Raw genomic sequence first — 24,670 nt, 5'->3', positions numbered from 1 at the left:
CATTTCCCTGAATTTTGCCATATGATCGAGTTACATTGAAGTTCTGTAAGTAGACATTCAGACACTTTGCCCCGATTAAACATTCCTAAGCAAATATCTCCTTTCCGAGGTCCTTAAGGACAAAATGTATCTGTAAGGTTTTGGTAGAAAATTAAATTTCCTACAATTTTTGTCCCTTAACATTTCCCTAAATTTTGTCATGTGACTGAGTTACGGGAGATTGAAGTTCCCGTAAGTAGACATTCAGACACTTTACGCTTACTAAACATTATTAGGCAAAAATCTCCCTTCTGAAGCCCTTAAGAACAAAATGTCCCTCTTAGGTTTACGTAGAAAATTAAATTTTCTACATTTTTTGTCCTGTAACATTTCCCCGAGTTTGGCCATGTAGCCGAGTTACGGGAAAGTGCCGTAAGAAGACATTTTGAGCAAAATTTTGACAATTAGGACGTTTGACTGTGTGTTTCAAACGCAATTTGATTTGCTATGAATGTGACAAGTATCAAAATTCTTTCCATAAAACTACAAAACTAAACTAAATATTGTAATTGTGTATTTTTACAAAAGTGTGATTAAAACATATTAAAAGATTATAAAATATGTTTTATTGAGTCACATAGTGATTGTAAAAACTAAATTTATTAAAATTAATATATTCTGCAACATACGGTAAATGTGCGATCCTTTTAGACATATAGAAATATCCTTTCTAAATATTTTTTTAAGTAAGTTTTCTTGAATATAGTAATTGTTACTTGATTTAAAAAATAAAATGTTAAAATAACGTTTCGGTTAAGCATTAATAATATGGCCAGCTTGTTCAGTGGTTTAAAATCGATATTTTATCACGCAGAAAAATTACATCAACTGATTTCTATATGACTATTATACAGGGTGTTTCACGATGAAAAACACAGATCAAAAATTTAGCCCACTCCAACAAGGTCGATAAAATTAGAAATTTCGTCGTGGAACACCCTGTATATGACTATTATATTTATATCACAAAGAAATTTTACAAAGCGCGCGTCGCGTGCCAAAAAAATACTTAACAAATATATCACTGAATCCTATACTCTATATTTAATAATAATTATTATGAGAAGAACGTTTAACACCCCATTTTAACAAAATACAGGGTGATTTATAACAACAATCACTCTGTATTTCACAAGTGGTTTCAAGCGATTTTTTTTAAATTAAAATTGTTATTAATAATAAAATAAGCGTAAAATGGGGTTAAACTATATTTTTTTTGAACTAAAGGTATTAAAACAAAGATAACAATGATAAAGGCTACAGAATCAAAAAGAGGTTTATTTGCAGGTGTTTTGTACTTAGGGTCCATCTAGTTTTTATTTAAATTAAGAGCACAGCTTTACAGTTAAAGGGTTTTGATTTTTTTTAATTTAAATAGCTGTGCATCTATTTAGCAGTGATGTTTTTCCTTAAACAGGCAAAAAAGTGCGTTAACCACAGATTAGTTGAGCAAATTCATGTCAATTTGGGCCACTGTGTTCAACAACCACCCGATATATAGCAAAAATCAAAGTAAAATGGAGTGACGTAAGAGTGGACTAAAAACATGAATGTCACGTTTGTGAACGTTTGCTCCTTTATTTGACCAATTTATTACATTGTTACCTCATCTCAATTAACTTTGATTTTTTCTGTAGCCGACAAATTGTCTGGTACCAAACCGAACCATTGTGACGTTGACAGCAGATGACAGGGTTGCCAGATTAGGGTATTTTTCCCAAAAAATAGTTAATTGTTTTGTATAGGGATTTCTCCTGAAAGAAAAATATTGACCAAATGGGGATTTTAGGCCTGATACTTATTGACGCCTTTTGAGAGAGTTTGTGTTTATGAGAAACGGACTATACCTTCAAAGTCTGTGGAAGAGAGTATACTAAACTTTTGTATTTCAATTTGGCGTGCACAACAGTGTTCTAGGCCAGTTTTCTCAGTTATTACTGTTTTTTTCATAAAAACTCTATCTTGACAAAAGAAAGTTGAAGTTTTGGGCTACATTTTGACGTTGGAACGAACCTCTTAACTGTCACAGGAACCAAGTTAGGAGCTGTCAAATTATGACATTTTTAAAAGGCTTGTTCACTTGCACTGCTTCCTTTCCGATCTCGGTTATTTGTATTTTTTAATTTTTGAAAGAACATTTTTTTAGCTAAAATAAAGTCAAAATTACGTTTTGACGTTTTAACGGACCAGCGGCACTCAAAATGTAATAGCTAATCTTTAAAATGACCATCGAGCTACAAAATGAACTAAAGTTGTCACAATGTCCTTTTTTTTAACTGTCAAATTTGTCAAAAAATTGACATTTGCTTACTGGCCTTAGATAATTGTAAAACCCCCTAGAAATGTCATATGCACATTAAAAGTTTCATCCTGTCAAAGTGTTGTCAAAATTGACGTTAATGTCAAAGTTATGTTGATGATTTTGATAAAAATATTACAGACGAGTGGGAACGTCTAAATTATATTATAAAAGTAAAATAAAGTTCGGTAATTTCGATGGAATCGGTTGGAAAACAAGAAAGAATTATAAATTTTGTAATTTTACTTTTACTTAATTTTTGACGCCGCCTAGCGGCGAAATCGTACAACTAACCAGTCAAATTTTATACGTCAATAGAAAACTAATTTCTTTGGCTATCCAGTGACATATAAAAGTTTATACAAAGTGTTGCAAATAAGCGAGTTATTGACGATTGAACGAAAAAATGCACTAAAAAGTCACAAAAATGCATTGAAAAGTTTGACGGCCTCTAGCGGCCAAACCGTTCAACCTATTAACCCAAGTTTGGATATTTTTAACAAGCTCATTTCATTGGCTATCCATTGACGTATAAAACTCTACTAAAAATAGTGCAAATAATCGAGTTATTCAAGACTGAACAAAGGATTGCACTAAAAAAAGTGATGAAAAAATTGGCCACCTTTGACTCCCTCTAGCGGCCAAACCGTCCAATCTATCAACCCAAGTTAAAACACTTTTAGAAAGCTCATTTCATTGGCTATTCATTGACGTATAAAACTCTACTAAAAATGGTGCAAATAATCGAGTTATTCAAGACTGAACAAACGAATGCACTAAAAAAAGTGATGAAAAAATTGGCCAACTTTGACTCCCTCTAGCGGCCAAACCGTCCAATCTATCAACCCAAGTTAAAACACTTTTAGAAAGCTCATTTCATTGGCTATTCATTGACGTATAAAACTCTACTAAAAATGCTGTAAATAATCGAGTTATTCAAGACTGAACAAACAAATGCACTAAAAAAAGTGATGAAAAAATTGGCCAACTTTGACTCCCTCTAGCGGCCAAACCGTCCAATCTATCAACCCAAGTTAAAACACTTTTAGAAAGCTCATTTCATTGGCTATTCATTGACGTATAAAACTATGGTAAATGTTGTGCAAATAATCGAGTTACTCAGGATTGCACGAAAGGATGCACCGAAAAAGATGAAAAAATTGGTCAACTTTGTGACGATCTGATATGTGTAAATTAAAATTGTTTCGGAGACTGAAAATATCAAATTTCACATAAAATGGTAAATATCTCAAGACATTAACACACGAAATATAAATAGAATTTGACCTAGAATCAAAAAATGCAAAAATATACAAGGTGTTCTCTCTAGCATTTTACAATAAATTTGAACTGAAACTAGTTCATACAATATTTAAACATTGACACCCTGTATATCAAGCAATATGATTTTGCTCAAAGAATCTGTGATTAACAAATTGACGTACCTTTTTCCAACACCCGCTTTTTATTACCCAAAATGAACCAACTGTTTAATTCCCTCAAACAAAAATTGAGGAAAAATTACAAATTAAACTTCGAGATCATTTCATCATCCCTTGAGTTACTAAACAAGATTATACAAAAAAATCTTACATCAAACATTGAGTTTCGTTTATTTGAACCTTATTCCTTCAAAGGATCAGGTAAACGTAACTTTCATCGAAAACGACCCTCTGATAAAATTCCAGCAAACCGATAAAAAATCCAGTCTTAAAGTCACATTTCACCAAAGGAGTCGAAACAATCACAATTTAGAGGCGACGCTTAACAATATGTTCATTATTTACAAGCTTTTGTACAAAAGTACAACATTTTGAAGCCGAAAGGAGTAAATATAAGGTTTTGTTCCAATTCAATTTTTTTTGAGCATTCCTGAAGAGTAAAATCGAATTCCTGATATGTTTTTTGGAAAATTTTCTCTCATAACAACTGAACTCGGTATATTGCAAAATGTGGTAAAAATGTTAACATTCCTGGTCGCTTAATCTAGAACAGCTACACATATCAGTCCTACAAAACTTGTGACAGGTTAATTTGACAATTCTCTTTCTCAGACGATTAAAATTTTATTGAGATCCGCCATTATTTCAAACCCCAAATTCTTACACCAAATATTAATTATTTAAGTTGTTGTTTTTTTTTAAATATTTTTTCGTTTGTACTTTAATATAAAGAACAGTGGCGTGTAATTTGTTTTGTCAGCTTTAAGTTCTGCAAATTTTCTTAAACAAAAGCAGTTTTCAAAACACACAATGTTACAAAAGCCCAGAAAAAAGCTTGGTATACAGAGTGTTCGCAAATAACATCAAAAAAATTCGAGAGATGATTCTAAAATTTATAATTCAAAAAAAAAGTTGTTTATTAGGCTAGGCATCAAAAATGCAAGGAAAATTCCTGAAAATGGTTTAAACTATTGTTTTCTGGAAAACAAAAGGACCTTTTTTACGTACAAATACTTGTCATTTAATAATTTAACTTTAGAAATATAAAATAGGTATCAAAAAACAGAAAACTTGATGCAATATTTAAATCGGACACTCCCTGTACAACACTATACCGTGTGTTATAATTTTAGTACACCCCGTTTCGAATATATTTTTTCGACGTTATTTGCTGTTCACCCTGTACAGGATTGGTTTGTTGACATTTTGTTTAGCCGTTTTCGGCTTCCTTCGGCTAACCTTTTAAAAAGTGCCAGAAGCCTCTATAACTGTCCTTTTCCAGAACTGTTTCAAATTGCCGGAGGAATCTAGAATCATTTTGAAAGTTCTATAGACCTATAAATGCTATTGAGAACCTTTTAAAAAGTTTCCAAAGCTTTCTACAAGTGGTATAGACTTTCCCAGAACAGTTTGAAAGTGCCAGAAACCTTCTAGGACCATTTTAAAAGTTCCATAGACCTCTAAATGCTATTGAGAACATTCTAATAAGTTTCCAAAGCCTCTACAAGTGGTTTAAACTTTCCCAGAACTGTTTGAAACTGCCAGAAACCTTCTAGGACCATTTTAAAAGTTCCATAGACCTCTAAATGCTATTGAGTACCTTTTACGAAGTGCCAGAAGCATCTACAAACGTCTTAAACTTTCCCAGAACTGTTTCAAATTGCCAGAAGCCTCTAGGACCATTTTAGAAGTTCCATAGGCCTCTAAATGCTATTGAGAACCTTCTAAAAAGTTTCCAAAGCTTCTACAAGTGGTATAGACTTTCCCAGAACTGTTTGAAACTACCAGAAACCTTCTAGGACCATTTTAAAAGTTCCATAGACCTCTAAATGCTATTGAGAACCTTTTACGAAGTGCCAGAAGCATCTACAAACGTCTTAAACTTTTCCAGAAATGTTTCAAATTGCCAGAAGCCTCTAGGACTATTTTAGAAGTTCCATAGGCCTCTAAATGCTATTGAGAACATTCTAAAAAGTTCCCAAAGCCTCTACAAGTGGTTTAAACTTTCCCAGAACTGTTTGAAACTGCCAGAAACCTTCTAGGACCATTTTAAAAGTTCCATAGACCTCTAAATGCTATTGAGAACCTTTTACGAAGTGCCAGAAGCATCTACAAACGTCTTAAACTTTCCCAGAACTGTTTCAAATTGCCAAAAGTCTCTAGGACCATTTTAGAAGTTCCATAGGCCTCTAAATGCTATTGAGAACCTCCTAAAAAGTTCCCAAAGCCTCTAAAAGTGGTTTAAACTTTCCCAGAACTGTTTGAAACTGCCAGAAACCTTCTAGGACCATTTTAAAAGTTCCATAGACCTCTAAATGCTATTGAGAACCTTTTACAAAGTGCCAAAAGCATCTACAAACGTCTTAATCTTTTCCAGAACTGTTTCAAATTGCTAGAAGCCTCTAGGACTATTTTAGAAGTTCCATAGGCCTCTAAATGCTATTGAGAACCTTCTAAAAAGTTCCCAAAGCCTCTACAAGTGGTTTAAACTTTCCCAGAACTGTTTGAAACTACCAGAAACCTTCTAGGACCATTTTAAAAGTTCCACAAACCTCTAAATGCTATTGAGAACCTTTTACGAAGTGCCAGAAGCATCTAGAACTGTCTTAAACGTTCCCAGGACTGTTTGAAATTGACAGAGGCCTCTGGGACCATTTGGAAAGTTCCATAGATCTCTAAATGCTATTGAGAACCTTCTAAAAAGTGACACAAGTGTCCTCAAATTTAATAATATAAATAAAATAAATTTATAAATCACAAAATCACTTTCCAATGTATCGTTGATTTTTTTAAGTGATTTTTCTGGTCACGTGACTGTTTTCAATTTAAACCACACATTTTACGTCACGTGACCGTTTTTATATTGAAATTTAAAACACATGATCACTTTCAAATTTAGTTTTAGTTAAATTTAATTTAGGATGGACTCGTGAGTGGTTTTCAAATTTAAACTACACATTTTTAGTCACGTGACCGTTTTTTTAACTGAAATTTAGATTTTTTTAGAATCACGTGACTGTTTTCAAATTTCAACTACACAGTTTGCAGTTCACATAATCACTTTTAAATTTAACTGGTAGATAATCTATCTAGTTCTAGTTCTTTTATTAGAAAATAGGAGAGGTACACTGAAACTAACACCAAAATAATAGGAGAAGCTACAGAAGTAAAACAGAAAATACTATCTGAGAGTAATTGCAAGTTTTGAAGTTTTTGAGGGACACCCTGTATAAATTTACTGAGTTTTCAAAAAATTTGGCATCTTTTCGTGGACAATATATGACAAATGGCCTTCGCGCTGTCCAGATTTGCGCATTTGAGACTTGTTAAAACTGACAAATTAAACTTAATTAGTAAAGTGCTGTTGTACATGTTTGGTACCAATAAAACCACTCTCAAATTACACGCCACCACTCAATCAAATACGAGATTAGTTAAAAAGCATCTAGAAAAATACTACGCACACTGTTTTTTGTTTTTTTTTTAAAGATTTAAAGATATCTATATCACAAAACGAAATTAAAACGGTTCACACTACTCCTAGCTGTACAATCCGAGCCAGATTTTGTTTTTTTCTAAAACTTACGGCGTTGCCAGCTCACGCCGCAAACACAACCGTATTAAAAACTGTTTGAAAGACACTTATATATAAGTCAGTTTACGCTTGCAGCGACCCCTACGAGTCGCTATCGCTCTGCGATTGCGCCATCGCAGCCTGGTCCGCGCAGGTGATGGTGCAGCTTTGGCTACTGCACGCGATTGGTTCGCTCCTGAGCGGAATTGAGCGATTTTCGGCTTCGCAGGGCCATTGCGATGGTAGGCTGAGGGGTCGGGGAGCTGGTTTAGGGTCCAGGGCTCGTGCTGGCTCGAGAACCCTAAGCCCGTTTCACCAGCAGAAAACTGACAGTTCGCCTGTATGCTCGTCGGATGGACGCCAGGCTGTTACTGATCGTGCTTTCAACTAGAAAAAAAAATTTATTAGTTTTCTAGTTTTGAAGTAGAAAACGTAAAATTCGTCAAGTTAATGTTGATAACAATTCTATATGTATATGAACACTATATTAGTTTATAAGTCAACTGTCATGTGTGTCATGTCAAAGATGTCAAGAGTAGTAGTAACTAGCATCATGGGGTTTTGGAGATGTTGAGCACAATTCCTCCAGTTGAACCTTCAGAACATGCAACTTTCAAAAAGAGTGATGTAAAGGCAAGGAACTTGATTGTAAATTGTCTAGCAGACAATGTGCTAGAAGTAATCAAAGAAAAAACAACTGCCAAAGAGATTATTGACACTCTTAGGGGAATATATGTACAGTCAGGTGTGGCAAGTCAAGTACAACTGCAGAGACGGTTAAGGAATTTGAAATACTCTGGGAAATCAGCATTGAGTGAGTTTTTGTTGGACTATGAAAAGACAGTCAGTGAACTACGAAATTGTGGTGGGACCATACAAGAAACTGAAGTGATATCTCAACTTCTGGCAGCAATGCCTGATTGTTACCAAGGAGTTGTTACAGCATTGGATGTGATATTTTCCCAAGACGTTAAAGCAGTGAGCTTAGAATTAATTATTTAAAAAGAAACCAACCTAATAAGTTTTGGTATAAGTGCTACAATTGTGGAGTAAGAGGACATAAAAAGACTGGAGAAGCCATTTTAGGGAAAAGGGGTAATCTTCAGTTACACTTAGAAAGTGGACAAAATATTAAAATTGAAGATGTGATTGAATGTGAGAATTTAACCCACAACCTATTGTCAGTAAGGAAACTTGAAGGCCGTGGACTAAGTGTTACATTTGGGAATCAAATAGTGACTATTAAAAAGGGACAAACAGTGGTTGCTAAGGGAAAGTTATTGGGAAATTTGTACATACTAAAGTTTCAAGTAGGTACAAATACTCTACAAACTAATGTTACATGTGCAGATCAGGACTTGTGGCATCGCCGGATAGGACATTCGTCTAGATACCCCACTGATAAAGTATGTGAAATATGTCAAAAGGGCAAGCAAACAGCTTTATCTTACAAATCATTGCCAGAAGAGAGAAAAGCAAAGTCAATTTTGGAGATTGTATCGTCAGACGTATGTGGGCCAATAAGTCCTGCATCATATGATGGAAAAAGGTATGTGGTATCCTTTATTGATAGCTATTCACATTTTACTGTTTGTTATTTTATTGAACACAAGCATGAAGTGTTGGAAAAATTTAAACAGTATGTTTCAATGGCTGAAAAAAATTGTGACAGTCACATTAAAAGGCTAAGATGTGATAATGGGGGAGAATATACCTCAAAAGAGTTTCAGCAATTTTGTAGAAACAAAGGAATTCATATTCAATACACAATACCACATAACCCACAGCAAAACGGTATAGCTGAAAGATTCAATCGCACCTTGTTAGAAAAATCTATATGCTTGATGTATGAGTCAGATCTTGACAAATCCTTTTGGACAGAGGCTATGAAAACAGCTATTTACCTTATAAACCGAACAGAAACATCAGTTTTAGAAAATGGAAAAACTCCAGCTGAAATTTGGTACAAGGAAAAACCAAATTTGAATAAAATTAAAGTGTTTGGTTGTAAGGCATATGTCCTAAAACCCAGAGAAGAGACAAAGTAAACTAGATGCTCGAAGCCGTAAAATGATTTTCTTGGGCTATACAGACAATGGAAATCGTGTCTGGGATCCAGAAAAGAAGAAAATTGTGACAGCAAAACATATTATGTTTGATAAAAATGCGACAAGAAACTTAGGGACACCTTTAAACATGTTGGAAAGTGAAAGTAAATGTGAAAACAACATCAAAGAAAAAGACAAAGATAAATATGCTGAAAGTGAAAGTGTGTGTAAAGAAGAAAACAAAAATTCAAATTACAGTGAAGAACAAGAAACATTAAGACACAGTAGAAAAACAAGAAAACTACCTAAACGACTCGAAGACTATCACATGAGTTCTGATATAGACTCGGATATAGATGAAAGTTTGTTAGCAGCCCTGTCAGCTGAAACTTTAAAACAACAGTTAAAAGACTCAGAAATTAGCAAATATAAGTGCCAGGCTAAACACCAGAAGCCAATTTTAGAGCACACCACTGGAAAGAGGAAGGAAAATGGAATTTTTTCAGTGGTTTGCCGTTGCTGAACCTCAAAAAACAGCCGAGCTACAGACCATCAAAGTTTTGAGGCACTCTTCAAAGAAATGGAGTTTTTGGTTTGCAAAATAGATTTTGTGGAATAATTCCTAACCTAGCAAAGATACGGAAAAGTGCAAGGGATAAAAACTGCGTAAAAAAAGTCAAGGAAACGGAATCTAGACTTTAAACGGACAATTTCCCACTGAAACTGCCTACAGGATGATCAAACTCTAACAACCTTCACTTTTTTGACCTATCATGTACAACAAAAGCTACCAAGAAAATTTTGGAACACACCATTGGAAAGAGGAGAAATAAGGGCATTTTTTGAGCGATTTAGCGTTGCTGAACCTCAAAAAACACCCGAGCTACACAAAGTCAAAGTTTTGAGGCACTTTTTCAAGAAAATGGAGGTTATTCTTGGTCTCCAAAATTGATTTGGTGAAGTATCTCCTGACCTAGCACAGATACGAAAAAAGTGCAAATGAGGAAATTTGCATAAAAAATGTCAAGGACGCTGAATCTGGATCTTAAACCGACAATTTCCTACTGAAACTGCATACAGGGTGATCAAAACAAGCACACCTCTAGAAATATAAACAAAAAAGTAATTTTTTGAGTGGTTTAATGTTGCTCTCCTCAACAAACAGCCGAGCTACAGACAGTCAAAGTTTTGAGGCACTTTTCCAAGAAAATAAAATGTTTGCTTTACAAATCAATTTTCTGAAATCTGGAAATGTTTTAGAATTTCTAAGAATGTTGGAAAACCTTAGAAATATTGCGAAGGATCTAAGAATATTCACAAACGCTTAGAAATGTTGCAAAAGGCCTATAAATGTTGATGAATGTCTAAAAATGTTGCAAAAGGTTTAAGAACCTTTAAAAACTCTAGGAAATGTTGCAAAAGGTCTAAAAAAATTGCTAAAAGTATAAAAATGTTGCCAAAGGTTTAAAAACCTTCAAAAAGGCCTGAAATTGTTGAAAAATGCTTACAAATGTTGCAAAAGATCTAACAATGTTGAAAGTAGTCTAGAAATTTTGCAGAATGTCTAAAAATGTTCATCTTTTGGACTAACGAACAAACGATCTACAGACAGTCAAATTTTTGAAACTTTTTAAAGAAAATGGAGCTTTTGCTTTTCAAATTAAAAATTTAAAAAAAAAATTCAAATTTTTGTAGAATATCTCCTAACCTAGCAGAGATCCGGAAAAAGTACAAAGGACAAAAATTGCGTAAAAAACGTCAAGAAAGCTAAATCTGCACTTTAAACCGACAATTTTCCCTCAAAACTGCATACAGGGTGATTAAACTCTAACAACATTCACTTAACTTAACTCACCCTGTACACAAAATCGTAATTTGGGAGTACACCACTGGAAAGAGGAGAAAAAAAGAGATTTTTTTAGTGGTTCACCATTACTGTACTTAGTAACAAACAGCCGAGCTACAGACAGTCAAAATTTTGAGATACTTTTAAAAAGAAAACTGGTTCCCAAAGTAGTAGAGTTTGAGAATATCTCCTAAACTAGTAGAGATACGGAAAAAATGCAAAAGATGAAAATTGCGTAAAAAAGGTCAACAAAACTGAATCTGTGCTTTAGATCGACAAATTCCCACTGAAACTGCATACAGGGTGATCAAACTCTAACAACTTTCATTTTCATTTTTCATTCAGCAAGATAACTTTGGAGCACACCACTGGAAAGAGGAGAAAAAAAGCTATTCTTTGAGTGGTGCACCATTGCTGTACTTCAACAAACAGCCGAACTACAGATAATCAAAGTTTTGAGGTACTTAGTTTATCATGAAGAACCATAGAAATTTACAGTTACACTTCTTCTGGTATTCAAATTAGGATTTTTACACAAAACAGCGAATTAAAAATTAATTTTTTTTCTACGCAAAACGTGTTATAATTAAGATGACGAGTTAAATTAAATTTCCCGCTTTGAGAATTTCAGTCGGCGGTCTCTGAAAAAAAATAAATAAAAGCGCCAAGATAGTCCCGCCAGTGCAGTTTTAATCCGTTGCGCGCGGTTGTTTTGTATCTTTTTTGTCATTATCCGGTGAAAAGTGCTGAAAAACGCGTTCTGCCTACTTCAAATATTTTTCGAGCACTCGAAATCGCGATATGACTTCGCGCTGAAATGACCCGGGTTTTTCAGATCCGGGGAACTTTCTTTTTTATCTTTTTTTTTTTGGGGAGGCCGCATTGTTTGCCGCCCCGGATTTTTTTCTCGGTATTACAGCTTTTTCGTTTACCTGCTGCATTTTTTCGAAATCCAGATACGGCCGTTGCAAATGCGAATGTCTCACATGTCTGGACCGTTTTCGGGGTGAAACTTCGTAATGTACTAACTTTGCCGGTGGACTGCCCTTCATCGCCACAGTCCTTTTGCCCGGTTTCACAGCCTCTAAAGGTGGTGATGTTCTGAATCTCACTGGGGTTGCTCTACTACCTAACAGATTGTGGACCTGAAAAAAACAAATACGGAATAATCTTAATAGTTTTGTGAATTTTTCGTACAGTTTTATATTGAGTTTTGTTTTTATACAAAAACAGGAAAAAGCCAGTGCGACAAATGACTCTTGGAAGGTTTCAGATGCCTCTGCCACTTCTAAATCATTCGTAGAGACTTCTGCTGTATCTCCTGACAGTGTCAAATGACTCTTAAATGGTTCTGCCAATTTTAAATGACTCTTTGAAGCTTTCAGGGGCCTCTGCCACTTCTAAATAATTCTTAGAGACTTCTGCTGTATCTCCTGACAGTGTCAAATGACTTTTAAAGGGTTCTGTAAAGTTTAAATGACTATTGGAAAGTTTCAGATGCCTCTGGTGCTTCTAAATCATTCTTAGAGACTTCTGCTGCGTCTCCGGACTGTGTCAAAGGACTCTTAAAGGCTTGTACCAATTGTAAATGACTCTTGGAAGGTTTCAGATGCCTCTGGCGCTTCTAAATCATTCTTAAAGTCTTCTGATGTGTTTCCTATCAGTGTCAAAGGATTCTTAAAGGCTTCTGGCAAGTTTAAATGACTCTTGGAAGGTTTCAGATGCCTCTGGCACTTCTAAATCATTCTTAAAGTCTTCTGCTGTGTTTCCTGTCAGTGTCAAAGGATTCTTAAAGGCTTCTGGCAAGTTTAAATGACTCTTGGAAGGTTTCAGATGCCTCTGCCACCTCTAAATCATTCTTAAAGTCTTCTGCTGTGTCTCCTGTCAGTGTCAAAAGACTCTTAAAGGGTTCTGCTAATTTAAAATCATTCTTGGAAGCTTTCAGAGGCCTCTGCCACTTCTAAATCATTCTTAGAGACTTCTGCTGCGTCTCCGGACAGTGTCAAATGACTCTTAAAGGCTTCTGCCAAGTTTAAATGACTCTTGGAAGGTTTCAGATGCCTCTGCCACTTCTAAATCATTCTTAGAGACTTCTGCTGCGTCTCCGGACTGTGTCAAAGGACTCTTAAAGGCTTCTGGCAAGTTTAAATGACTCTTGGAAAGTTTCAGAGGCCTCTGGCGTTTCTAAATCATTCTTAGACGCTTTTGCTGGGTCTCCTGACAGTGTCAAATGACTCTTAAAGGCTTCTGCCAAGTTTAAATGACTCTTGGAAGGTTTCAGATGCCTCTGCCACTTCTAAATCATTCTTAGAGACTTCTGCTGCGTCTCCGGACAGTGTCAAATGACTCTTAAAGGCTTCTGCCAAGTTTAAATGACTCTTGGAAGGTTTCAGATGCCTCTGCCACTTCTAAATCATTCTTAGAGACTTCTGCTGCGTCTCCGGACAGTGTCAAATGACTCTTAAAGGCTTCTGCCAAGTTTAAATGACTCTTGGAAGGTTTCAGATGCCTCTGCCACCTCTAAATCATTCTTAAAGTCTTCTGCTGTGTCTCCTGTCAGTGTCAAAAGACTCTTAAAGGGTTCTGCTAATTTAAAATCATTCTTGGAAGCTTTCAGAGGCCTCTGCCACTTCTAAATCATTCTTAGAGACTTCTGCTGCGTCTCCGGACAGTGTCAAATGACTCTTAAAGGCTTCTGCCAAGTTTAAATGACTCTTGGAAGGTTTCAGATGCCTCTGGCACTTCTAAATCATTCTTAAAGTCTTCTGTTGTGTATCCTGTCGGTGTCAAAAGACTCTTAAAGGGTTCTGCTAATTTAAAATCATTCTTGGAAGCTTTCAGAGGCCTCTGCCACTTCTAAATCATTCTTAGAGACTTCTGCTGCGTCTCCGGACTGTGTCAAAGGACTCTTAAAGGCTTCTGGCAAGTTTAAATGACTCTTGGAAAGTTTCAGAGGCCTCTGGCGTTTCTAAATCATTCTTAGACGCTTTTGCTGGGTCTCCTGACAGTGTCAAATGACTCTTAAAGGCTTCTGCCAATTTTAAATGACTCGTTGAAGGTTTCAGAGACTTCTGGCACTTCAAAAAACATTCTTAAAAAAGCTTCTGATGTTGTGTCTACCGACAGTGTCAAAGGATTCTTAAATTACTCTTTAAAAGCTTCTGACATTCTGAAAGGACTATTAATGGTATCTAGCCGTTTAGAATAACTCTTAGAGGCTTCTGACATTTTCAAAGAGTCTTAGACGTTTTGGGTGCTTCTGATGGCGCTTCTAAATCAATCTTAGAAGCTTTTGTCAGATTTAAATCACTCTTGGAAGGTTTCAAAGGCTTCTGGCATAAAATTTATTATGCATACTTGACAAGCTTGCAGTTACGTCTGTAAGAATTTTTAGAGCTTGAGCAAGTGCCTGAAGCAAAAGGAAATACAGACAGAAGTACAATCATTGTAAACACACACAAAAAAAAATCTTCTAAAGAAGCAACGGTAATTATTGCTCACAGTGTAGGAATCGTTACATTAAAAAACATTGTAGCTGAAGATTCTAAAGGTAAAAAATAATTAAGTTTAAACAATTCTGAATTTAGACGAAAAATTCTAAATACTTACTTCATCATCAGAAGATCCGGAATGTTCTATCACATGCCCATCATCTCCGTAAATTTTCAAATATGGCGAGCAGGAAGATGGCGGGCTCAGATTACTAAAGTGCGACATGTTCTCCTCGTTTTCTGGCCTATACCTACATCAGCACAAACATTATCACAGATTCACCTTAAAAAAAAGTGACATACTTGTGATGATCACCGATCTGAGACCATTTCCGTTTTTCGGGCAAACACACGGACGCTGCCCTCAATGGTCGTGGAACTCGTTCGCACTTGGGGTTGCTGTTGATCACCTCCAGTTCCTCTTCGGAAGAATGAGGATCGTGAGGATCCGGAGCTGGACTTTCCATGGAACAGCCGGTGTCAGCGGGGGAGACGCTGCACATCCTGTCCGTCACGACTGAAAAAATTGGATTCGCCCATTTAAAAAACAAAATTCGTATTTTCTCAACAATAGCAAGGTGTGGTTTTTGTACGTGATGGAGCACCATAATACTAAATATGATATATTATCCAACTGACCTTTTGTCAAAAATTGTTACTGGTTATCTGAGGTCTAGAATAATAAAATACCACCAGAAGCAGAACAATATACAGTTTGGAGAACACAATATTGCGACTAATGAAAAGAAAAGTGTGTAAGTCTACTGGCATAACTTATTAGATAAATGGATGATTAAAAGCTAGCTGTAGAAAATCAACTTTGTGGCTTTTTTGTATGTTTTGAATTAGTATCAGCTGACACTTACACCTCCTCATCAAGGCAACCAAATGAGCTTAAAACTGTCATTTTCTCACACCAAATGGGTTTTTTGTTTTGGGTCCTTTCAAATTGTGTTTCTGGCTGTTCAAACTTTGACACTGCTTTTTTCCCTGACTATACCAAATTTTGTAGTGTTCTTTCAGGTTATTGGATAGGAAATTTAATGGGGATTCCAAAAATGTGCTTAAAATAGCCTTTTTCTCACTCCAAATGGGTTTGACAAGCAATTTTGTCTCTGACTGTCCTTTAAAATTGTGTTTCTGGCTGTTCAAACTTTGACACCGCTTTTCTCCATGACTGTACCTAATTTTGTGGTGTTTTTTAGGTTACTGGATAGAAAATTTAATGAGGATTCCAAAAATGTGCTTAAAACTGTCATTTTCTCACTCCAAGTGGATTTTACAGGTCATTTTGTTTGTAACACACACAGTTAAAGCCAACATGTCACTTACATCGAATTTATACGAAATATTACCCGAAAAAACTGCAAGAGGGGCAAGGATGTACAAAAAAACAGTATTTATTGAACCAAAAATTTTTTCAGGGCCTATTAGGTCTATTATATGCCACACTAAAAATGTACTATTTCTAAGATATTTACGGTCAAAATGGATCCTTGTCCTTCACAGGATAATGCACAGTAAGTGTTTTTTTGTGACTCTTTCAAACCCTCAAAACTTGGTTATTTTAAATGGAACACCCTGTATATTTTAGGGTCGTTCAATTCAGCTTTTCAGGGACTATTTAAAACCCTCCTATGTGCCTTAATGAAAGTGGACTCAACTAGGTTGTTTGAAAAGTTTACACTCTGGATTTTCCAATTTGAACAGTTTTTCTGCAATATCTACGAAACTGAAAGTGATATTTTATTTAAAAATAAAGCTAAAAAGCTAGTATTTGAACCACCCGGTATAATTATTTACCCAGCAAGTTGGAAAAACGGGTTTTTTCTCTTTTTGCCACCATAGGTCAAGGTGGTATTGCTGTTACACAATTACGTTCTTTACTACTATAATAACACGCTCCTACAAATAAAATTGAGTATTTCACAAAGTATTAACAAATCCAACGAATGGCTAATTGAATCACGTTATAAAACCAGCTGTGTCGTGTAATGTTTATTTTTAAAATCCAAACGTATACGACTTACTTTATTATTAAAGGTGAACTTGAAACCGAGTAGAGAACCGTTTCGGTTTGTCCATGAACCTAAATCAACGTGGTAAACATAGCAAATACGAACGACCGGTCTATGAAATGTATACCACAAATTCGTGTCTAAGTATGGGGATTAACGACCATTTTTGAAAAAAAAAATGGCATTTTATGATACAAATAACCGATTTTACATAAATTACCGGTCTTGTTTTGCCTCTTACTTTTACGCCAAAGAAAAAATAGAGTTTTTTACATCAAAAATCATTTTTGGTAATTTTTCAAAAAATCCACCGTTTTTGAAGAAAATTCTTTTTTTATGATAAAAATAATCGATTATTTCGTAGGTAGGTTTTTAAATAGTCCTTGAAAAGCTGAATTCAACGACCCTAAAATATACAGGGTGTTCCATTTGAAATAACCAAGTTTTGAGGGTTTGAAAGAGTCAAAAACACTTACCTACTGTGCATTATCCTGTGAAGGACAAGAATCCATTTTGACCGTAAATATCTCACAAATAGTACATTTTTAGTGTGGCATATAGTAGGCCTTTAAATAGGCCCTGAAAAATGTTTTGTACAGCTTTGCTTCCGAAATTCGATGTACCGTGTCAAAGTGACATGTTGGCTTTAACTGTGCGTTTTACAAACAAAATGGCCTGTAAAATCCACTTGGAGTGAGAAAATGATAGTTTTAAGCACATTTTTGGAATCCTCACTAAATTTCCTATCCAATAACCTGAAAAAACACTACAAAATTTAGTACAGTCAGGGAGAAAAGAGGTGTTAAAGTTTAAAATGCCAGAAACACAGTATGAAAGGACAGTCAGGGATAAAATCGCTGGTAAAACCCACTTGGAGTGAGAAAATGACAGTTTTAAGACCATTTTTGGAATCCCTATTAAATTTCCTATCCAATAACCTGAAAGAACACTAAAAAATTTGGTATAGTCAGGGAGAAAAGCGGTGTCAAAATTTGAACAGCCAGAAACACAATTTGAAAGGACAGTCAGAGACAAAATCGCTTGTCAAACACATTTGGAGTGAGAAAATGACAGTTTTAAGCACATTTTTGGAATTCCCATTAAATTTCCTATTCAATAACCTGAAAGAACACTACACAATTTGGTATAGTCAGGGAGAAAAGCGGTGTCAAAATTTGAACAGCCAGAAACACAATTTGAAAGGACAGTCAGAGACAAAATCTCTTGTCGAACACATTTGGAGTGAGAAAATGACAGTTTTAAGCATATTTTTGGAAACCTCATTAAATTTCCCTTTCAATGACTTGAAAAATCACTACAAAATTTAGTACAGTCAGGGAGAAAAGCGGTGTTAAAGTTTGAACTGCCAAAAACACAGTTTGAAAGAACAGTCAGGGGCACTATCCCCTTTAAAACAAACTTGGAGTGAGAAAATGACTGTTTAAAGCACATTTTTAGAATCCTCACTAAATTTCCTATCCAATAACCTGAAAGAACACTACAAAATTTGGTATAGTCAGGGAGAAAAGCGGTGTCAAAGTTTGAACAGCCAGAAACACAATTTGAAAGGACAGTCAGAGACAAAATCGCTTGTCAAACACATTTAGAGTGAGAAAATGACAGTTTTAAGCACATTTTTGGAATCCACATTAAATTTCCTATCCAAAAACCTGAAAGAACACTACAAAATTTGGTATAGTCAGGGAGAAAAGCGGTGTTAAAGTTTGGATTGCCAGTTGTTTTTTTTGGCAACAGTGCCTTTTAACTTGTCATCAAATTTGACAACTTTCGACTAATTTAACCAAACTGAGACCATCCTGGTCGGTTTCAATAATAAAACCGTTTTCCGGTAAAACTTCTTTTCAACATTTCTCAAACCCAACTCTGGCACCAGTGCCGCTTAACTTGTCATCAAATTTGACAGTTTTCGGCTAATTTAAACGAACCGAGACCATCCAGTCTAAGGGAGGATTGTTTGAAAACAACCAGAGATGAAATCGTGTAAAATAGATAACGATGATTGCTGAAGACCTTCTAATAGTCGTCGGCGCAGAAAACTTTCCTCCCTTTTAGTTCATTAGAAGGAATGCGATTACATTCAAATTATCGTTGATGGAAATCCTTACAGTTTTCCAGGGAGTTGGGCTGCGGTCGTCTAATCGGCTTTGCGGAAATGAGAATCCTTTTAGAGTCGCGTTTTATTTTGTAGCGCTTCAAATAGGAACAGTTTTCGCTAAATTGAAATATACCAAACAATACCCCCAAACGTGACATGTTTTATATTGATATAATACACCGAAAATTCACATATTTGAAATGAAATAAAATTCCATTTTGACTCAGAACGACAATAAACTAAATAGTTGTTGTGCAACATCTGGTGACATCTGTACTCAACTCAATGAGTTAGAATGTACAAATGGAGTTTCCAAATCTAGGAACAGCCCCATTAATGCCGCATCATTTGGAAAACACCGATTTGATTTGATAAACAAACAACAAAACAGCACCATCTCTCCAAAACAAACTAAAACAGTTATGGTACATCTGTTGTATGTACCTACTTTTTGTATTTAAACAGATTTTATTTTTACTAACAAACGTGGGGCTAAAACTGAATTTTCACAAATTAGGAGTCAGTGGCGCACCTAACATTGTCACTGTGTCCTACAGACTACCAAAACTTCCAATTGAACCCATCAAAGAGAGTTGAAATTCAAAATCTGTTATCAATTCTAAAAAAAATTAAATTTGACACCCTGTATATTATGTTTCTATGATATTTTCATTTTCAGGAAAAAAAATATTGTGGTAACACCATCTCTGGGCCACCCTATACAGGGTTGTTCAAATTTGCTGCACACTATTGAAATTATACTAAATCTTAAGACATACAGGAGATTTCACTTTTCGGATTTTCTAAGCCATCATTAACCTTCTTTTTTAAATATGGACATAACTTTTTATACTTTTTAATTCGATAAAAGGGTAAAAAAGGGTGAACTAGCAAAGAGAGAGCTACAGGGTGATATTAGAAATGTGTCAATTTGGTCCCCTTTTTGTATTGTGACGCTGCTTTGACCCTAAATAACTCCCTTATTTGACAAGTTACGGCAAAATGTCATAGAAAACAAAAGATAGAGCAGATTTCAAGCTTTCCAAAAATATCCCCCCATGAGTTGATTGATCATTCCGTTTGGCCGCTAGAGGGCGTCAAAGTTCCTTCACCATAAAATCACATATTTTTTAACACTCGTTGTATTTTTGTTACTATTAGCACCACGGAGAATTTAACTGTAGCTAGTAAATTAGAAAACTGGTAATTTTAAGGTCACGTGATTATTATACTGGCTCTACAATAGAGTCATCGAAATAATAAGAGCACTATTGATTATTCGACCAACTTAGGCGAATTTTTAGTCATGTGACCGGAAACTTGAGTTTTTTAAAAAAATTAATACTGTATTTAAAAAGTCACGTTTCAATTTTGAATTTCAAGTAAAAAATTGAAATTTCAAGGATTTTTGAATTTTTAATAAGGTCACGTGATCAATCGAAAAACTCTAAAAGTGATGAAAAATTTCAATTTAGAAACATTTAAAGCGAACTTTCATCACGTGACCGGAAATGTAAGTTTTTTAAAAAAATTAATACTCTATTTAAAAAGTCACGTTTCAATTTTGAATTTCAAGGAAAAATATTGAAATTTCAAGGATTTTTTAATTTTTAATAAGGTCACGTGATTATTCGAAAAACTTTCAAAGTGATGAAGAATTTTAATTTAGAAACATTTAAAGCGAACTTTCAGTCACGTGACCGGAAATGTAAATTTAAAAAAAAAAAATACTGTATTTAAAAAGTCACGTGTCAATTTTGAATTTCAAGGAAAAAATTGAAATTTCAAGGATTTTTTAATTTATAATAAGGTCACGTGATTATTAGAAAAAAGCTCTAAAAGTGATGAATAATTTCAATTTAGAAACATTTAAAGCGAACTTTTCATCACGTGACCGGAAATGTAAGTTTTTTAAAAAAATTAATACTCTATTTAAAAAGTCACGTTTCAATTTTGAATTTCAAGGATAAAATTGATATTTCAAGGATTTTTTAATTTATAATAAGGTCACGTGATTATTCGACCAACTCTGAAAGCGATGAAGAATTTCAATTTAGAGTTTAATGCGAATTTTTAGTCACGTGAACAAAAAAAAAAACGTGAGTTTCCAAAAACATTTGAACATTGAAAACGATTGTCAATTTTCAAAGTTTAAATGTGTGAATTTGTAGTCGAAAATCCTAGAAAAAGTATTTTTTATGTCTACAAGTCAATTTTTATCGTTTCAAAGTCAATTTTCAATACTAAAAGCTTTCAATTTGTTTGAAAACTATGAAAACTGGTTACAAAGACAATTTTTAAGCCTCTCAAGTAAATTTTCATCGCTTCAGAGTCAATTTATTGGTTTCTAAGTCAATTTTCAAGACTAAACTATTTCAATTTGTTTGAAAACTATGAAAACTGATTACAAAGACAATTTTTAAGCCTCTCAAGTGAATTTTCATCGTTTCAAAGTCAATTTACTGGTTTCTAAGTCAATTTTCAATACTAAAGTATTTCAATTTATCTGAAAACTATGACGACTTACTACAAAGACAGTTTTTAAGCCTCTCAAGTCAATTTTTATCGTTTCAAAGTCAATTTTCAAGACTAAAAGCTTTCAATTTATTTGGAAACTATGAAATTTGGTTACAAAGACAATTTTTAAGCCTTTCAAGTAAATTCTCATCGTTTCAGAGGCAATTTATTGGTTTCTAAGTCAATTTTCAAGACTAAACTATTTCAATTTGTTTGAAAACTATGAAAACTGATTACAAAGACAATTTTTAAGCCTCTCAAGTGAATTTTCATCGTTTCAAAGTCAATTTACTGGTTTCTAAGTCAATTTTCAATACTAAAGTCTTTCAATTTATCTGAAAACTATGACAACTGACTACAAAGACAGTTTTTAAGCCTCTCAAGTCAATTTTTATCGTTTCAAAGTCAATTTTCAAGATTAAAAGCTTTCAATCTGTTTGGAAACTATGAAAACTGGTTACAAAAACAATTTTTAAGCTCGTTAAGTCAATTTTCACCGTTTCCAAGACAATATTTAAGTTGGGTTGGGTTTTAGGTCTTTTTTTTTTAACTGTAATTTTTGAAAAATATCCAGTGACGTAGAAAATAAGGCGGCGGAAAAAGGAAAACCATCTTTCTGTACGCCACTGGACAATTTTGAAAAAAGTCATTAACATCACATAATGAGTATTAATTTCATAAGTTCCAAATTTGATCAAAATTGCTCCGAAAAACGGTCTAACAGTTTGACAAAAAGAAAAGATTTTTTAAACTGAAATTTAAAAAAAAAATGACATAAATGCATTTCAACTTAACAAATGGCAAATTATTGACATTTAAAACTGGACGATCCTGTATATAGCTTCACTAAATACATATTATTTTAAGATTTAAAAAAGGTTTAGCCAACTTTTAATCGCCCACACGCGAAATTGCTGTGTGTTTTTCAATTTGGCAAAGAAATAACGTTTTTAAGTGGCAGAGAAATGTTTGCCTCAAGTTCGTTCACCTCCACGTTCTGGTCTACTTTTCTTATTAATTGTTGTTTGACATTACTCAAGTAGTATGTACGTAAGTTTAATGCCAAAAAACTATTTTTAAAACGATCGTTTTCGGGCTCAGCACACCTGTGCGATGACGATGACGATTACTAATAGCAAAACCTACCTTTACTAGTCGATTAAAGTGGACGTAATGAGTATTTCGAGCTTGCTTTAGAACTTCTAAACCTGTCTTGTTTTCCATTTCGATTACTTGTAAAATAATGGCATTAAAGACTACCACATCTGTTTAAATCCGATACCAGACGTACCAGTTAATGTAAACCATGTGGGTAATTTAATAGCAACTACACATCTTTGGTCTTTCCATTTTTGCCAAATTGATAGAAATATACCTACAAATGATAAATCTTAAATGAATTAACAATTCCTGCTATTAATTTTTAATAATATTAAAGCAAAAAGATCTGAAAAGAGGTTTGAATTTTGATTCTGATATTATTGATGTAGGTAATGTCAGAACCATAAATTTTAATAAAGTTACCATTGAACTAATTTTTTTTTTTTAATCTCTAGAATTTCTTAAGCTAACAAATTTAAAAAGTTCTCAAAACTCATCAATAATCAGGGTTGTCAGATTTGTCCACTCACTTTTCCCAACCAAAAAATATTATTTTTAAAGATTATAACTTCTTATTCCTAAATTTTAGTAGTATTTGACCTATATTTCTCCGTTTCCTTCAATCTACCACTATTTTTCTTTTTCTCTAAAGATGACAGGTGTCCCCATTTGACACGTGCTGTAACTTGGTTACTATGACAGCTAAAAGATTCGTTTTACCGTCAAAATGTAGCTCGTAATTTTGTCTCTCGTTTACCTGAATACAATTTTCTTTCAAAAATTTCAAATAACTGAGATATTTGATCGGAAAGAGAACAAAGCAAGTGAACATTTTTTTTTAGATATGTCACAATTTGACAGTGCTCAACTTGGTTCCTATGACAGCTAAGAGATTCGTTTAAACGTCAGAATGTAGCTTAAAACTTCTGTTCTTTATTGTCAAGACAGAGTTTTTATGAAAAAAACACTAATAACTGAGAAATCCGGGCTACAACACTGTTGTGTCTTATTTAAAAGTCTTTTTGTTTTTCTCTCCATTTCCTTTAAAAAGAAAGGTGACAGTAACTTCTGTTTTTTTTTTTTAAAGATGACCGCTGTTTTTATTTGACTCGTGCTAACTTGGCTATTATGACAGCTAGAAATGTCGTTCAAACGTCAAAACCTAACAGTGTAACTGTACTAGAAGCACAACAGTGTAACTGTACTAGATATATTGAAGGTGTCACAATTTGACAGCTCCTAACTTGGTTTATATGACAGCTAGGAGGTTTGGTTAGACGTCAAAGTGTAGCTTCCAGTTTTTACTTTATTTTATATATATATATAGGCCGGTTTAGAACGTCTTTCGACGTTGTCCGACACCTAATTTCCAGCCTCTTCGGTCTTCACAATCTTCAGGTGTTAGATTTCTCTCACTCATGCATTTATGCATGGTTTTCTGCCACTCCTGTTTTGGCCTTCCTCGTTTTCTTCTGCCTGTTGGTTGCCAATGAAGTACTCTTTTAGGCCATCGGGTATTTGACATTCTTTCCACGTGTCCGTACCACGTAAGTTGCTTGTTTTCGATATCCTGTGTTATTGCGTCTTCTATTCCCATCCGTTGTTTTATGATGTCGTTTCTTATTCTTTCTCTTCGTGAAATGCGCATCGATCTCCTAATTGCATCCATTTCAACTGCCTCAACTCTTTTCTTGTGTCTATCTGAAATTCTCCAGGTTTCTGATCCATATAGGAGGGTGCTTTTTACCATTGCCTCATAGATATTAAATTTCCGCTTCTTGGTTATTTCTTTGCTCCATAGGATTCCATTCAGAGCTCCGATTACTTTTTTGGCTTTGACTATTCGCTTTCCGATTTCTTTTACATCTGTTCCTGTGTTGTCGAATGTAATGCCCAGATATTCATATTCCTGACACTGAAGGATTTCTTGGCCATTGTCCAGTTCCAAATTTCCGTCCTGAGTTCCCACACATAGATACTTTGTCTTGGCTATGTTGACTGTTAAGCCCCATTCTCTGTATTCCTCTATTAGCTTTCGCATCATGTACTGCACATCCTCTTTATCATTGGCTACTATGACTTGGTCGTCTGCGAACTGTAGGGTAAACAAGCAACTATCATCAATTTCTATTCCCATTCCCTGGACCTTTCTTTTCCAGTTTTTTAGTGCCATCGCTAT

General features: G+C 34.6%; 1 protein-coding gene across 2 annotated transcripts in view; it reads right to left on the bottom strand.

Moving 5' to 3' along the window:
* Positions 1-586: 586 nt before the first annotated feature.
* The window catches only part of Reph (Regulator of eph expression), a 48,708-nt gene continuing 24,624 nt past the window's right edge, over positions 587-24,670 (bottom strand). For both annotated transcript variants that reach the window (XM_081990257.1, XM_081990256.1), the window contains 4 exons: positions 15,043-15,256; positions 14,858-14,990; positions 12,181-12,393; positions 587-7,741 (listed from right to left, as the gene is read on the bottom strand). In XM_081990257.1, the coding sequence (XP_081846383.1) occupies positions 7,667-7,741; positions 12,181-12,393; positions 14,858-14,990; positions 15,043-15,242 (621 nt within the window). In that variant the 5' untranslated portion in view covers positions 15,243-15,256 and the 3' untranslated portion in view covers positions 587-7,666. The remainder of the gene's footprint in view (positions 7,742-12,180; positions 12,394-14,857; positions 14,991-15,042; positions 15,257-24,670) is intronic.

This window comes from Ips typographus, linkage group LG11 (genome assembly GCF_016097725.1).
Source record: "Ips typographus isolate SLU linkage group LG11, UJ_Ityp_2.0, whole genome shotgun sequence".
Taxonomy (NCBI): domain Eukaryota; kingdom Metazoa; phylum Arthropoda; class Insecta; order Coleoptera; family Curculionidae; genus Ips; species Ips typographus.
The sequence above is the reverse complement of the archived record's forward strand: the minus strand, read 5'-3'. Positions and strand labels throughout refer to the sequence as shown.